The sequence below is a fragment of the Hyla sarda genome, chromosome 8 (assembly GCF_029499605.1).
Source record: "Hyla sarda isolate aHylSar1 chromosome 8, aHylSar1.hap1, whole genome shotgun sequence".
NCBI lineage: Eukaryota > Metazoa > Chordata > Amphibia > Anura > Hylidae > Hyla > Hyla sarda.
Window position 1 is genome coordinate 217,859,722 of NC_079196.1, and position 17,227 is coordinate 217,876,948.

At 47.7% G+C, this 17,227-nt stretch overlaps 1 protein-coding gene across 1 annotated transcript; it reads left to right on the plus strand.

Annotated features, from left to right (window-relative positions):
- Positions 1-25: 25 nt before the first annotated feature.
- Positions 26-6,516, plus strand: PLD6 (phospholipase D family member 6). Its single transcript, XM_056534950.1, has 2 exons — positions 26-614; positions 3,711-6,516. Exons 1-2 carry the CDS (start codon positions 221-223, stop codon positions 3,959-3,961), a joined length of 645 nt encoding a protein of 214 aa, XP_056390925.1. The 5' UTR covers positions 26-220; the 3' UTR covers positions 3,962-6,516.
- The last annotated feature ends 10,711 nt before the right edge of the window (positions 6,517-17,227 follow it).

Here is a 17,227-nt window from a genome sequence, read left to right on the forward strand (position 1 = left end):
CTTGGCCTGGTCCCGCCCCTTTCCGTGCTCTCCTCTGATGCGTCAGTTCCCGCCTTTTCCCTGTCCGTGCTCTCCTCCTGAGGTGTTAGTTCCCGCCTTTTCCCTGTCCGTGCTCTCCTCCTGAGGCGCCAGTTCCCGCCTTTGTCCTGGTCCCGCCCCTGCCCGCGCTCCTCCCCTGAGGCGTCAGTTCCCGCCGTCTCTCAAGCTCCGCCCTCTTGTCATGGTCTCCGCGGTGTCATGGCGACAGCTGGGGTTGGCGGCGGTGGCGGTCTCCCTGGGCCTGGAGCTCATGTACCGCTTTGTGCGGAGGAGAAGGCCGCTGCGGGAGGTTCTGTTCTTCCCGACCCCGCTGATCTGTACGGAGGCGCTGCTGAGCCCCGGGACGTGCTGCTCTTGCCCGCTCCCGCACCGCACGGACGGCGCCCTGTCCCAGCTCCTGAGGCGTCTTCTCCAGGCCCAGCACACCCTGGAGCTCTGCATCTTCACCTTCTCCAGCCCCCCGCTGGCCCGAGCCGTGCTCCTGCTGCATGAGAGAGGGGTCCGGGTGAGGGTCATCACCGACAGCGACTACATGGCGGCTTCTGGATCCCAGATCGGGGCCCTGAGGAAAGCGGGTGAGAGAGCGCTCAGAGTGAACGAGCACTACAGAGGCGGTGCGGTAACTGGGGGAAGGTGGTACATGGGGGTGCGGTAACTGGGGGAAGGTGGTACATGGGGGTGCGGTAACTGGGGGAAGGTGGTACATGGGGGTGCGGTAACTGGGGAAGATGGTACATGGGGGTGCGGTAACTGGGGAAGATGGTACATGGGGGTGCGGTAACTGGGGGAAGGTGGTACATGGGGGTGCGGTAACTGGGGAAGATGGTACATGGGGGTGCGGTAACGGGGAAGGTGGTACATGGGGGTGCGGTAACTCTGGGAAAGTGGTACATGGGGGTGCGGTAACTGGGGGAAGGTGGTACATGGGGGTGCGGTAACTGGGGCAAGGTGGTACATGGGGGTGCGGTAACTGGGGGAAGGTGGTACATGGGGGTGCGGTAACTGGGGAAGGTGGTACATGGGGGTGCGGTAACTGGGGAAGATGGTACATGGGGGTGCGGTAACTGGGGGAAGGTGGTACATGGGGGTGCGGTAACTGGGGGAAGGTGGTACATGGGGGTGCGGTAACTGGGGGAAGGTGGTACATGGGGGTGCGGTAACTGGGGGAAGGTGGTACATGGGGGTGCGGTAACTGGGGGAAGGTGGTACATGGGGGTGCGGTAACTGGGGGAAGGTGGTACATGGGGGTGCGGTAACTGGGGGAAGGTGGTACATGGGGGTGCGGTAACTGGGGGAAGGTGGTACATGGGGGTGCGGTAACTGGGGGAAGGTGGTACATGGGGGTGCGGTAACTGGGGGAAGGTGGTACATGGGGGTGCGGTAACTGGGGGAAGGTGGTACATGGGGGTGCGGTAACTGGGGGAAGGTGGTACATGGGGGTGCGGTAACTGGGGGAAGGTGGTACATGGGGGTGCGGTAACTGGGGGAAGGTGGTACATGGGGGTGCGGTAACTGGGGGAAGGTGGTACATGGGGGTGCGGTAACTGGGGGAAGGTGGTAACTGGGGGTGCGGTAACTGGGGGAAGGTGGTTCATGGGGGTGCGGTGACTGGGGGAAGGTGGTTCATGGGGGTGCGGTGACTGGGGGAAGGTGGTACATGGGGGTGCGGTGACTGGGGGAAGGTGGTACATGAGGGGGCTGCAATGACTGGGGGAGGGATGGTACAATGATAGAGGTGATGACTTTGGGGAGGGGATGGTACAGTACAGGAGGGGCTGTGATGACTGGTGGGAGAAGATGCCATCTCCTTCCTCTCCAATCAGTTATCAAAGCTCCTCATAACCGTACCATCCCCTCCCTAAAGTCATCAAAGCCCCCATGGCTGTGATGAGTGTGAGAGGAAGGTACATGGGGGGGGGGGGGGGGGGGGGGTGATGGCTGGGAGAGGATGGTACAGGGTGGGGCGGCGCTGGGATGAGGGGTTGGTACATTGGGAGCTTTGGTGACTGGAGGGGAAAGGATAGTACATATAGTGGGTTGTGATGACTGGGGGGGGGGGGGGGAAAGGATAGTACATATGGAGGGGCTGTGATGACTGTGGGGAGAGAATGGTACATGGGGGTACAGTAACTGGGGGAAGATGGTAAATTGGGGTGCGGTAACTGGGGGAAGATGGTACATGGGGAAACAGTAACTGGGGGAAGATGGTACATGGGGAAACAGTAACTGGGTTCATGGAGGGGGGTCTGTGATGGTTCGTGGGGGGGGGGGGGCTGTGAGTGGGTGGGGGAGGATGGTACGGGGGGGGGCTGTGATGGGTGGGGGAGGATGGTACGGGGGGGGGGCTGTGATGGGTGGGGGAGGATGGTACGGGGGGGGCTGTGATGGGTGGGGGAGGATGGTACGGGGGGGAGGATGGTACGGGGGGGGGGCTGTGATGGGTGGGGGAGGATGGTACGGGGGGGAGGATGGTACGGGGGGGGGGAGGATGGTACGGGGGGGGGGCTGTGATGGGTGGGGGAGGATGGTACGGGGGGGGATGGTACGGGGGGGGGGCTGTGATGGGTGGGGGAGGATGGTACGGGGGGAGGATGGTACGGGGGGGCTGTGATGGGTGGGGGAGGATGGTACTGGGGGGGGCTGTGATGGGTGGGGGAGGATGATACTGGGGGGGGCTGTGATGGGTGGGGGAGGATGGTACTGGGGGGGGGGGGGGGCTGTGATGGGTGGGGGAGGATGGTACTGGGGGGGGGGGGGCTGTGATGGGTGGGGGAGGATGGTACTGGGGGGGGGGGCTGTGATGGGTGGGGGAGGATGGTACTGGGGGGGGGGGGCTGTGATGGGTGGGGGAGGATGGTACTGGGGGGGGGGCTGTGATGGGTGGGGGAGGATGGTATGGGGGGGGCTGTGATGGGTGGGGGAGGATGGTACGGGGGGGGCTGTGATGGGTGGGGGAGGATGGTACGGGGGGGGCTGTGATGGGTGGGGGAGGATGGTACGGGGGGGGCGGGCTGGTCCGGGGGTGTCTGCAATGACTGGGGAGGGTACAATGATAGAGGGGTGATGACTTGGGGGAGGGGATGGTACAGTACATGAGGGGCTGTGAGGACCGGTGGGATGAGGATGCGATGTCCTGCTTTTCCCATCAGTCATCACAGGTATCATCTCCTCCCATCCCTAAAGTCATCACAGCCCCCATGGGGGTTGTGATGAGTGGGAGAGGATGGTGAAGGGGGGGGGGGGGGGTTGTGATGGCTAAGAGGAGGGGGTGGTGCATGGGGGCTTTTGGTGACTGGAGGGGAATGGATAGTACATATGGGGGGCTGTGATGACTGGAGGGTGAGAATGGTACATGGTGGGATGTGATGACTATGGGGAGTTGACGAGTACCTGTCATGACGATCCAGCACCAGGATGTGTATAAACTGGCGGTGCATTGTTGTAGCTCGATACTTTCCCTGACATGATGCCATCAGGACTCAAAATCCCATAGACATTATTAAGTACTTTGTGCATTTTGACTCCTGACCGCGTTATGTCAGGACAAGTCTCAAGTTACATAAATGCACACACAACCTGCCACCGGATTGTCATGACAGGTACTCTTTAAAGTTAACCTGGTAGGAAACCTATGGTCCCCTGTTGCTGATTATGGCTCCTATGCTCCGCAGGGGTGGTGGTCCGGCACAGTCAGTCCTCCGGGTTCATGCACCATAAGTTTGCGGTTGTGGACCGGAGCATTGTCATCACTGGCTCCATGAACTGGACGATGCAGGCCATCCAGACCAACAGGGAGAACCTCCTGATCACAGATGATGGCGTGTGTGTCCAGGCCTATATGGAGGAATTTCAACGTCTCTGGGAGGAGTTTGACCCTGCCGGATACTGTTTCTTTCCAGAAGAAGATCAGAATGGGTCCTGACACCTCACTGCCTCAATCTTCTGTCTCCGCTGGAGTTTTAAAAGGCTCATTGTGCTAAAGTTTCATTTTTATCTTTGTTTTACTCGAGTTCAGCAGAGAACATGAGCATGATGTGTTATAGTGCAGGACATGGATGCAGGTATAGGCTGTACCTCAGGATGGAGGAAGCGGTGGGATCCTTCAATATCCCTATTTTCACCATCCACTCTATGCACACATGCCACCAGGATAACAGGTTGCGCGAAGCAACAGAGTAGGTACCTAGTGTGAGGATGTAATGTTGCATTCTATCTATTGGTTTGGCTTAGACATAAAAAAAAATAAAAAAAATAATTAAGGGGTTGGTAAAAACCACTACTGTTTTCAGCTCACTACCTAAATTTGTGGAAGTGTGGAGAATTATGACAAGGAAGGGTATGTACACACTGGATTAAAATGCCACGGATTTAAAATCCAATGTGGCATATGTGCTCAAAAACATGTGGATATGTTGCTACGGATGTCGATGTGGAATATATAATTGTCCATAACAACCTATCAGAGCTGCTTATAAAGGAGACCTCTGGCAAAATTGTTTATTTTGCCATTATGTTCTTGCTGCTGCAACTAAAATAATAAACCTTTAAAATACCTTCCACAGTTTCCCCCATACAGCTGGAATTGATCTCCCATTGTCTGGTCCCAGTCTTCCTTCTGGTGCCTGATCCAGTTACATCACACTGCTGTCCAGCCTTATACCAGCCGAGGCAGGACATCACTTTGGCCAGTGATAAGCTGAACGCTGTGTGACGTGTTGGGCAACAAAAGGAAAAGAGCCTGAGGATGGGAGAACAATTCCCACAGTACTGGGGGAGCAGTGGAAGGTACGTTTATTATTCCAGTTGCACCAGCCCAGGCATAATGGCAAAATAAATATTTTTTTGCCGAAGTTCTCCACCAACATCCAAATTGTGCAGATTTGTTGAAGAAAAAAAATCCAGTGTATTTGAAATCTGAGTTGCAGAGGTTTTCTTTTTGTTTTTACAGATCTGCAGTCTATACAGATTTTATCTTCTTTATTAAAGTCAAAGGGGAAAATCTGCAGCGTTTCTGCAACATTGATTGACATACTGTGGATTTAAATTCACACCACAGGTCAGTTTATTTGTGCATTTTTATATAGGCCAGTATTTCCTTTCCAGGGTGCCTCCATCTGTTGCAAAACTCCCATTGTGGTGTACTGAGTGCAGAATTATGGTGGCCCTTCAGCATTTCTGTGGAAATCAATTGTATCAACCCATGGAGGTCTGGGTATGGAGTCACACTCAATATCAAAGTGGAAAATCACACTACAGGCTGATCCAACTTTATGCAATGTCCTTTTAAAATAACCCAAAATGAGGCTCAGTAGTGTGTGTGGCCTCCACATGCCCGTATGACCTCCCTAAAATGCCTGGGCATGCTCCTGATGAGGTCCTGGACAGGCTGTGGTGCAACGTGGTTTTGGTGGATGGAGCGAGACATGATGTCCCAGATGTGCTCAATCGGATTCAGGTCTGGGGAACGGCCGGCCAGTCCATAGCATCAATGCCTTCCTCTTGTAGGAACTGCTGACACACTCCAGCCACATGAGGTCTAGCATTGTCTTGCATTTGGAGGAACCCAGGGCCAACTGTACCAGCATATGGTTTCACAAGGGGGTCTGAGGATCTCTGAATCTAATTGCAGTCAGGCTACCTCTGGCAAGCACATGGAGGGCTGTGCGGCCCCCCAAAGAAATACCACCCCCACTCAATTACTGACCCACCGCCAAACAGGTTATGCTGGAGGATGTTGCAGGGATCAGAACGTTCTTCACGGCGTTTCCAGACTCTCACATCTGTCACATATGCTTAGTGTGAACCTGCATTTCTCTGTAAAGAGCACAGGACACCAGTGACGAATTTGACAAACGTCCTGCACGGGGTCTGTAAGCACAGCCCCCACCTGTGGACATCGGGCCCTCATACCACCCTCATGGAGTCTGAGTGGACACATGTACGTTTGTGTCCTGCTGGAGGTCATTTTGCACGGCTCTGGCAGAGCTCCTTCTGCTCCTCCATGCACAAAACCACACTACAGGCGGATCCAACTTTGATGTACTGTCCTTAAAACAAGTCAAAATGAGGCTCAGTAGTGTAGGTTCCTACATGCAATGTAGTAACCTAGGTTTATTAATATTGTGGACTGCAGATGTTGTTCTATAGTTAAAATCGATTTGTATTGCTTGAAAACGCTACAGTGTAGCAGTGAACTAAAAGCGATACTGTCTTTATAAATCTTTGATATATAATGCAGACATATCTGAAGTTTTACAACAGGTGCAGTCTGTGTCGAGATCCCCACGATCAATAACTATTGCAACATACCTGACTGAGCGCTGGGGAGTGAAGTGCTCTACTCAGCTGTATCGAACTGGCAACATTTTTTACATGTTTATATGACATGTCAGAGAGTTTTTTTTTTTTTTTATGACAGTAATGCTTTAATGCTATGGCTGTAAGTTTACTAACTATGTAAGGTTTTGTTTATGTGTAATTAAAACGTTACGGTTTTTGCATTTAATACTACAAATACTCAAAGCACTTGATATTACCATATATAACGCTTGGCAACCCTCGGCATGATTGACGGCCCACATCACCGCTCTTCTACGTCTGCTCAGGGAGCAAAGCAATGACGCTGGGGGTCTCATCATGGCGAGAGCGACGGGACCTGGTAAGTTTAGGTCCCCGCCCAGGGGGACTACTTACTGGTGGCAGGGGAGACTTTATAACTTGATATCCTCACCGTACCTGGGGAAAAAACATCCCCCGGGATGGTAAGAATAAAGATTTTACCATATATAATGCGTTGCCGAGGGTTATATATAGTAAAATCTAGTGCTTGGTTCTCCTTGAAGAATGTTATTTTCGGTAAAAATTGCAGTTTATTGAATTATAGCCTGTAAATGGCTGTCCTAAAACATAGACTGTCACTAGAACTGCAACAAATCTGCTGAGGCCAATCATTATTTATTGAACTGCCAGGTTGAATTGGCATACATCCACATGACTGCTGCAACCAAAGACTGGGGACCAATGAATGATCAGTGGGGAATTTAGCGCCATAGTCCTAAGTACTTCAAGAAGCACTCCAGATTTTTTTTCTTTGTCCAAATCATGCACACTCATTACTATTCTTTCTTCAGTGCCATATGTTTCATTCCAGCACAACGGCGTCCATAAGTTTTACTACTGTAGCTAGGTCATGTGATTCGGACCCCCAGAGAATTATATTTTATGTGTCTCAGGAGATGGCCTGTCCTGGTTCAGCTGACTGCCTGTGAATTGCATGATTACACCATTACCTATTGGATCCCTCCTGCTATCTTCCAGACCTCTCCTTATCTGTATACTGTTGCTGCTGCTGCCACGTCTTATGGGATACGGATATACAGTAGTTATACCCCTCCAGATTTATCTGTATACTGCTGCTATCTCTGAGATTAGGCTATATAGTAGATATACACCACCCCTCCATCTCTACCTGTATACTATTGCTGCTGCTCTCGCTATGGGATCAGGATATATAGTAATTATACGCCTCCCCTCTAGCTGTTTACTGCTATCTCTATGGGATCAGGGTATATAGTAGGTTATACAGTTCACCTGAAGACATTAAATCTTCATTAACGCACCATAACCATGATTACGGGTTATATCACCTTCCCCCTATGCCAATATTTCTCTTTTTGACTTTGTGTAAGTATTTTATCTTAGCAAGTGTGGTGCAAAAACTGGATCCACGCAGGCTGTAATGTGGACTGGTCAGAACATGATTCTCCGTTCTTTTAATGAGATTTGTCCATGAGGAACCGTACACTCAATCCATGTGATATAGTAAATATGGTGGTAGTAGTAATCTGTAGAAATCTAGTCGACTTTGGTCAGGTCAGTTCTCAGTTTTCAATGAAGGCTTATGGCAGTATCCTTGGCTGTAGAGGAGATGCACCTATGCTAGAAAGGTCTTTGTCGTCAATATTTCTTTTTCAGCTCCCACTGACTCAACGGACTCGACGAACAGCTGAATGATGATGTGTATTTAGCCTAAACTATGTGGCTGTTGGCCACTACATCAGGACATTTTTATCTGTAGCATGTAGCAGTCCAATGTGGGCATAAATGCCCTAGGAACACATCAAAAGTTTTAACCGCTTGGAGTCAGAGTGTACAATACAATATTTTTTGTTGGGGTGACTGATATATTAGCTACCACTTCACTTAATCTTCCCCTTCTATCACTAAAATGAAGGCACATCTGTGCTTAAAGTAAAACTCACCTTGATCACACACACTAAACCTAATAATACACTGGGTTATAGAGTGGGTGGACCAGGAATCCAAAGAAGGGTCACTTACTGTAATCGGTGCTGTGGTTCCCGAAATATTGGCTGGAAAGGTTCCCCTTCTGAATTTAGGTAGTCGCGTGCAGGAGGCAGGGTTAGCATATTCATATTCTGCACCTCTAAGTCCTAGTGACGTGAGTCACATGTTACGTGCGCATGGGCCGGCAGCTCTACAGTTCTCACATGACGGCTTTCAGCAGTCAGAGCTCATGGAAACAGAACCCAATACATTTTTCCATATAAGATTAACATAAATAAATAAAACACACAGACAAGAATGTGGATAATAAAAAACCACGATGTTAACCCCTTAAGGATTGAGGATGTATCAATAGACCCCCATTTTAGAGTCCTTAAGGACTGAGGGCATATGGGTACGCCCGTGGGAATTCCAGTCCCTGCCGCAAGCTAGTCAGGGACCAGACAGGGATGCCTGCTGAAATCAGTCAGCAGGCATCCTAGCACATTGCCGAGGGGGGTCCCAAGACCCCCATATGTCGGTGCTCAGACTGGCGATTTTTGGCGATTACAGTTCCCGCCGCAGGCCAGGTGGGGATCAGAGCCAGATGCCTGCTGAAATCATTCAGCAGGCATCCTGGCAAAGTGCAGAGGGGGATCCCGGCAATCTGCGGCGATTCTGGGTCACGTGGGACCTGATGACCCGGATAAAGATGATGATTGGTGGTGTAATATACACCACCAATCATCATCCCTACAGTACTGGGAGGTGGCAGGGTTGCAGGAAGCATGTTCTGCCGACATTTCTGAGAGATCTGGTGTTCAGGACGGAGCCCCGTGTTGCCATCTCCCCCCTCAGTGCCACTTGGCACAGAAAGCAGTCAGGGACAGCTTATATTAGGTAGGGACAGTTAGGAGTAAAAAAAAAAAAAAGATAAAAAAAAATTATATTAATTTTGGCGTACCATCTGTAGGTGTGCGCAGGTCCGCACCTTTAGCTGTGTGACCCCGGCCCTACAGGTTCGCTGAGGTCTGCCCCCAGCGTTTTTGTATTTTTTTGGGGGCGCAGACCTTTTTTTTTTTTGCTAAACGTGTGGCCAGGCCCTCTTAGCTATAAAAGAGCGGTCCACCACCGTTGGCTAAAGCCCATCCTCTGCTGATCAGTCCCATAGTACTGATCAGCGTTTTTTGTGGTGAAGGCACTTTTTCGGAGATTAAAGCGTCTTTTTATTTTTTGCACCTATAGGCGGTCCGTGCCACCAGTATCAGGCCTGTGCTGTGTGGACAGACCGTACCTGTGTGTGCGGCCTGCCCCACCGCTGTCAGTGATTTATCACTGATCAGCTTTTTTTTTTTTTTGGGTTCAGGGGGGGGGTGCTTTTTTCGGGTTTTAATGTTTTTTTATTTAATTTTTCGAGTTTTTTGTGTGGGTGTCTGTGCACATGCCACCAGCCACTGTTCTGGGCTGAGTGGCCAGACCCCCCCCCCCCCCCCCCCCACTGGCTTCTGCGCCCCCTGCCTCCACCAAGCACTAATCAGTGTGCGCACCACTGATTAGTCAAACGCTTTTTTGGCGCAGGGTTTTTTGCGCTAGAAGTTTTTTTTTTTAAAGTTTCTTTTTCTTTTAGTTTGTTTTTATTTTATATTTTTGTTGTCAGGGTGGGTTAGGGTAGGAAGTCTCACACGCAGCGCGCGCGCGCACACACACACACACACCAATAAAGTTCCCCCCACATACATACACTTCACCCCCCATTAGAATAGGGAAATGGCCCACAGGGCGTTTTCAGTGGAGGAGACATATGCCATACTTGCCTCTGACTTATTTTCTCTTCATCCTCATCTTTTTCTCATGTTCTGATGATGAACCACCAAGGTGACAAACCTCCTCTGCTCCTGACCCTGTGCCCCATACTAGTATGAGTCTTCCTGGCGCTCATACTAGTCAAGCCCCCCAGCCAAGTTCACTGGTGCCCCATACAGCCATCGGAGCATGAGCCCGTGATTCCTGAGTTTGTTGGCGACTCAGGGATCAAGATTGACATCGTCGGGTTCACTGAATGGACTATTTCAGTTTTTTTTTTTTTTCAGTGACTACTTTGTCAATCTGATGGTTGACCAGACAAACCTGTACGCCCAACAGTTCATTGATGCAAACCCGGCCTCATTTTTAGCTAGACCCAATGAGTGGTACCCAGTCAATGCAGCCGAACATTTTGAGGTACTTTTGGGCTGCATTAAAAAAAAAAAAAAAAGTGTCAGGCAATACTGGAGTGGGGCTGTCCTCTACCAAACCCCGCTCTACAGTATGGCCTGGCCCGGTTCGGGGCCATTTGGAAATGTTTGCATTATGCTGATAATCCAGCATGGTTCCCCCCACACCACCCCCACTTCAGGGCCAAATTTTGGGAGCCTATGTCCCTGGGGAGGTCGCTATTCATGAGTCTCTCATCAGCTTTAAGGGGGAGACTCCGCTTCCGGCAATATATCCCAACCAAGCAAGCGCGGTATGGCGTGAAGATGTATAAACTTTGTGAGAGTTAAGTCACAGAATAGGACCTAAAATCTAATTTTATTAACTTGCCCCTAAAAAGGAACCTACTGGTTCCATGAACGCTCAATGAGCCACAACAACAAAACACAAAATAATAATTACACAATATAGTGTGGATAACTTTTATACTAGTATCCCTCTCTTCACATCCCTCACCACCAGATTCACGGTCGAATCAAAGAGGCCTTCCGCCCCATCCCCTACATGCTCCTATCCCCCCCCCCCCCCCCCCAGGGTGAGTCCTGCACCTTTTAACATGAAAACCTGTTGTTGGTCAGGTATAAGGATAAGAGGGATATCCTTATGCTGTCCACAATTCATGGGAAAGGCAGCACCCCTGTGCAAGGTACCGCGGGACCGGTCCTCAAGCCCGATTGTATTCTGGACTACAATCGGTATATGGGGGGAGTTGATCTTTCTGATCAAGTCCTCAAGCCATACATGGTCATACGCAAAACACTGGCATGGTACAAAAAAGTTACGGTCTACTTGGTACAGGTTGCCATGTATAACTTTTTTGTACTGTCCCAGAACGCTGGCAACTCAGGGACATTCTGGCAGTTTCAACAGGAATTTCTAAAAGGCCCTCATCTATGGTGGCCACCAAGGAGCAGGTCAGAGCACCTCTGGAACTATGGGCCCCCGGATCGTCCCCGGCCAACACTTTCCAGGTGAGGTCCCCCACACTGGAAAGAAGGGACACTTGCCCCGATCATCCGGGCCTCTACATTAAAGCTGCTTCAGGGAGTATCACACTTCTATGGAGCACTAAATTTTTAATCCTTTTGCCTAATTTTAATTCCTCAGAATCATACTCCAATGTACCAGTCCAGAGAACATTGTCTTCCAAAGTTTAAAACTAGAGATGAGCGAACTTACAGTAAATTCGATTCGTCACGAACTTCTCGGCTCGGCAGTTGATGGCTTTATCCTGCATAAATTAGTTCAGCTTTCAGGTGCTCCCGTGGGCTGGAAAAGGTGGATACAGTCCTAGGAAAATCTTTAATAGGACTGTATCCACCTTTTCCAGCCAACCGGAGCACCTGAAGGCTGAACTAATTTATGCAGGATAAGTCATCAACTGCCGAGCCGAGAAGTTTGTGACAAATTTACTGAAAGTTCGCTCATTTCTATTTAAAACCAAAAAAAAAATAATGGGTCATGGGACACAGAGTCAACAGCTTTGGGGGTTTGCAGTTGCCTCATATGCGCAGCGCTCTCTACCCACCTGAGCGGGGTGCGCATTTGAGGTAACAGGTTAGGGACGGCCACACACATCACATTCCCAGAATGATGATTCAGAGCATAGGGTTTGGGGCAGGCATCATTTTTACTTTCGGCTATACTCTGGGTCATGATTCTGGGAATATAATTGGCATATTAAAATTGCAATTTTTATTCTCCAGAAAATTTCTCCCCTTGTGAAAATGTTAAAAATTGGGTAATCCCAGCATTTTAGTGTAAAAAAAAAAACAATCTAATTTCAATTTACGGCCCACTGTTCAAAAAACCTGTGAGGTATAAGTACTTACTGTACCCCTTGTTACCTTCCCTGAGGCGTGTAGTTTAAAAATTGTGGTCACTTGCTGTTTTTTTTTTTTTTAAGACTTTATGTCAGAACCTCAACCATTGCAGTGCAAAGCACCACTTTAGGCCTCAAATCTCATCGGTGCTGTCTCACTCCTAAGCCCTGTTTTGCACCCCCATAGTGCTTTACCGCCATATATGCAGGGTATATCCTTTTTCTGGAAAAATTGGTATATAAATTTTGTGGAGCTTTTTTTTCTCTTACTACTTGTGAAACTTAAAAAAATTGGGTTAATACCAGCAATTTAGTATTAAAATTCAAATTTTTCACTTTTACGGCCGACTGTTCAAAATACCTGTGAGGTTTAAGTACTCATGTTCCTGGAGGGGTCTAGTTTCCAAAATGGTGATCAAAGTGACAGTTTTCCTTTAAGGTGGCAATACAGTGTATACTAAACTTGCCCAAACACGCTGTTGCATTCGGACAACAGTTTAGGGTGTTTGGTGGCCATCGACTTCTCACCGACAGATTATGGGAAGCATTTATCATTGTAGGTGTAAGTGAAGCATTTATCATTGTAGGTGTAAGTGAAGCATTTTTTTTACACCTTTTTTGTGTGCTGGTGATGTGTAGGAGCACCAAATTTATTAAATGGTCACAGAGCATTTGATAAATTTTGTGCAGGTCACATTTCCTGAAATTTCTCTCTTCACATTCACCAATAAGCTAAGTCTGGGCTGGTGTAGTTTTAGAGACTTCTCAGTGGCTTTGCGCCTTTTTTGCACCTTTTCACAAAAAGGCGCAGTTCATAAAACCCTTCCATATCATGTGTATTGCCAAAATCAGTGGATTGCAACTCAAAATCAGCAGAAATGTGTAAACCAAAAAGTGCAAATAAACCCTGCTTGTGCCTTTTTTTGCACCTTTTCTAGACACAAACAACAGTCTAAAGACAATGATAAATGTTGGCCCTTGTCTGTAAAGACAATGGTCAGGTTTTTTGTTTTTTTTCTGCCCGACCCTTTTCTTCAAGGAGGAATGAGCTAGCACCAGAGCTGTCTGGCTGCAGCTTACCCCTCCTTTTCACATACATGAACGTTTTGCTGCACCGTTCCTTCGTATTTATGGGTAGAGATGGAAGAAAACTGTCAGCTGTACACATAATTGTCCAACAGTTATTAAAAATGTATGGGCACCAGGAAGGACTTCTTGCTGGACAAGTCCTTCATATCTGCAGGAAATGTGCAACCATGTTACAGCGTGTAGTTACCACTGCTCAGCAACAGAGAGGAGACACAGACAGAATATAAAGGGTGGTGCAAAAATAGTTTATTACGATATAGTTTATGTAAAGTTAAGTAATTATATTTACAAAATAAAAATGATCAGCTACATCCACAGGAACCTAGCAAGTCGCACGCATCCGGCGGGAAGAAATAACGTGACCGAAGTGAGCTGCAGGGAAACAGGTAAATCGAGGAATGAACTTAAGATATCACCACAAATTTTAAAAAAAGGAGGGAAAAAAAAAATGAAAGCATTCATACTATATGTTGTACTGAGAGACAAGAACATCAATGTACTTTTAAGCCCATCTGCTGCCTCTCAATAAACCCTGCAGCCCTGGAGACCATGGCGTGCCAGCCGGCACTGGAGGGTTTACTGAACCAGAAAATGCAGCAAAGGGCGTCATAAAAAACAATAATAAAAAGTCAAAGTAATTTTTGAGAATGACACATCGATATACATCCAGACAGAAGAACTATGTCTCTCTGGTATCCCTGTCTATTCTGGAGTTGGGTTGTTTCTTGCATATTTTATTGGGCTGTCCAGTGAGCGCCCCCTTGGGGGTGCACATGGTGTGGCCAAGGCAGATGGTAAACGTTGGGGGGAGGGGCTGTATATAATCAAAGATAGGCAAACTATAGCATCACAGCTGTGGCAGCACTTAAGGCTCAGACAGGAACTGCCAGAAACTTTCGTTTGGCCACAGCCACGTTGCCATTGCCTGCGATCTTAAGTGCTACAAATATCAATGAATGATGCTGCTGGAGACTTTAGGAAGTGCAATTCACTACCATCTGATCCTCAAGGACCCTTTTGCAGGGGCTCCTTTGCATTACCAGCTCTAGAACCACATTAGAATGTTATTTTTTTTTTTATAAATATTTGGGACAAACAAAATAACCTAACAAAATTCTGGACGAACCCAACAAGCCTGTCGTAGCATGTAGCGCAAAAAACACCACAATCTTGTAGGTTGAACAATCTTTTGGTTGGATGTGTTCTACGGCAGAACAGTGCATAAGGTTCGTGGTGGCACCTTCACCCTTTCGCTGCCAGAACAGGTTACAATGTAGAGAGTGCTGGCAGCAAAGGAGCCAAAAAAACACAACAGTCATAAACTGAGAGTCTGAATCATGTTACAGAGAAAGAAAGTGTGCGTGTTATTTACATATTACACAAAACATTATCTCCTCTTCAAATCGATGCTGCAGAACCCACAGGCGACAGAAGACTCCGTTAACGTCAGCAGCTGGCGCCACTTCTCTCCGAGGAGAGAAGCCAGGCGCTCACTTGGAGGAATGTGGAATACTGGTCAGAGGCCGGCTGTACAATCCTCTACAACGTATTTATATATATATGTATATATATTACATGGGACAGAAAAATGCAGGACTTGGTGAGGACATTCGGTGAGGTTCTAAAACATTATCAAAAACTTTAACAGGGTCATTTAACTCCAAATGTTACACTCAATCCACAAGATTTAAAGAAGAAAACAAAAACAAAAAAAAGGAAGAAAAGAAACATCAGGGGTTTAAGATTTAAAAAACACAAGTCGTACACAAACCTCACTATCTCTGGAATTAAGAAATATGTACAAAGTTGTGTTCTGAATACTATACAGGTTTTTCTTAAATTATCTGGCATTTAAAACAAACAAGTGAATTGTAGGTGGGACCTGCGCATGCACTAACTCTACCTTCGCTGGAGGTCCCAAAGTGCGCAGTCTGCAGGAGAAAAGGGGTGAATCGCAAAAATAAAAAAAGATTCTAATTACATTACGACCATATACACACTAGCACGTGACAGGATTAAACCCGCCACCCCCTCAAACTCTTCCATAAGAAATGTGTGTATAGTTTGTATACAGAGAAGGAACTGATAGCTCCAAGGTTTTGCTGTGACCTTCCTCAACAGACTTTCAGATAAATAGGATACTGCAAGATGGGTGCAGCTCAGTGGTGAATATTTATACCACCATCAGATATTTGTTTGCCTGTTCCTACACTGGACATTACAGATTGGCAATACCAGATTCTGCTGCACACTTGTATTCTGGGTAACTCAAGTACTAGGACATGATCAGAGATGTGGATCGTGCTAACATGAGCAGCAGCTAAAGGATCGCTTTGCTATCAATGCAATTTTGGGCCAATAACATGGAACATCTTGACAATGCCATGTGCTTATTTCTCTGCTCAAAAAGGAAAAGCTGAAGAAAGTAGAATGAAAAATAGCTGCCCTTTAACCTCCATGAGGACATCTCCACTATAAAATGGACATTTAAAGCTGGTCACACCATGTGCTTTTTTTTCTGTAGCGATAGCATCAAGGCACAAGATGGCGCTGGTGGCACAGTAATGGATAGGACATACGAGTAAACATTCATTTGCCTAAAGATTAATTTGCCACCCTGCATGCATTTAACCCAGTATCCTCTCTGGCTGATATAAAAGGCATAGCATCAGACCTGTTAACTTGCCAGATGATAAAATGATGTATTTTATATTTCGATTTGATGCGACTATGATGGAGGGAATCTATGCCAGATATACCAGGACATGCAAAAATTGCACACTCCTCATTTTGACAAGTTGTCCAGATATGTCAAAAGTTTACATTGCATTTGGTTAAACTCCTGAAACCCACCGTGATCGCGAGTTACAGCCGAGTGAAGTGTCCATACATGTCAAAAGTTTAGATTGCATCAGATCAAACTCCTAAACCCGCTACAATCACAAGTTACAGCCTGGTGAAGTGTGTGGTAGTGCATTCCTTACTCCCTGGCTGTCACTCAAATCCAACCCTTTCTCTGCATAACATGGAGTGAAAAGGTCGTAACTGGTGTCTGCCAGGGGAGCGGAGCACATTGCCACGAACTCTATAGGGTTATAATTCTCTATCACAGCAGGTCTCAGGAGTGAGTCTCATTTGATAAAATTTTTGACATGTCAAAAGTTTAGAGCGCTTAGTGAAGCTTTAAAAATCTAAAAAAAACTTTACAGACAAAAAAAAAATGGGGCAAAGAATATTTCCCTACCAAACGGCAACCATGACCTAAATGCAAGTTGTTCCATTAGAAAATAAGAGACATTGAATGATACAATACAAATCTCAAGAGTCTCCAAGACTAACTATGGAGGATTTCACTCTATATAGCGCAAACCACAAACATTTTTTTTACCTCTCCACTCAATCTGCGGTTTGAAAAGCCCAACTTATCAACAGTGGTCAGCTCCTCTCTGCCCCTCTCAGCCATCAGCCTACGTACTATCACAGAACTGCACATAACGACACACAGGTCACCTTCTATAAGCCTCAACTCATCGCCTTCCGAGCCCCCTCCAGACACTCCGCCGGGTTGGGATTTAACCAAAAATTCCCTTCAAAGGGAACTGCTGATGGACAGTTAACCCTATGAGTGTTGGAGGAGACCTTCCTACCCTCTTAGGAGGCTGAACATATGCGAGGATACAAACATCACAGGTTCTATCCTCTCATAAAACCTCCCAACAAAACCATATTTTCCTATGC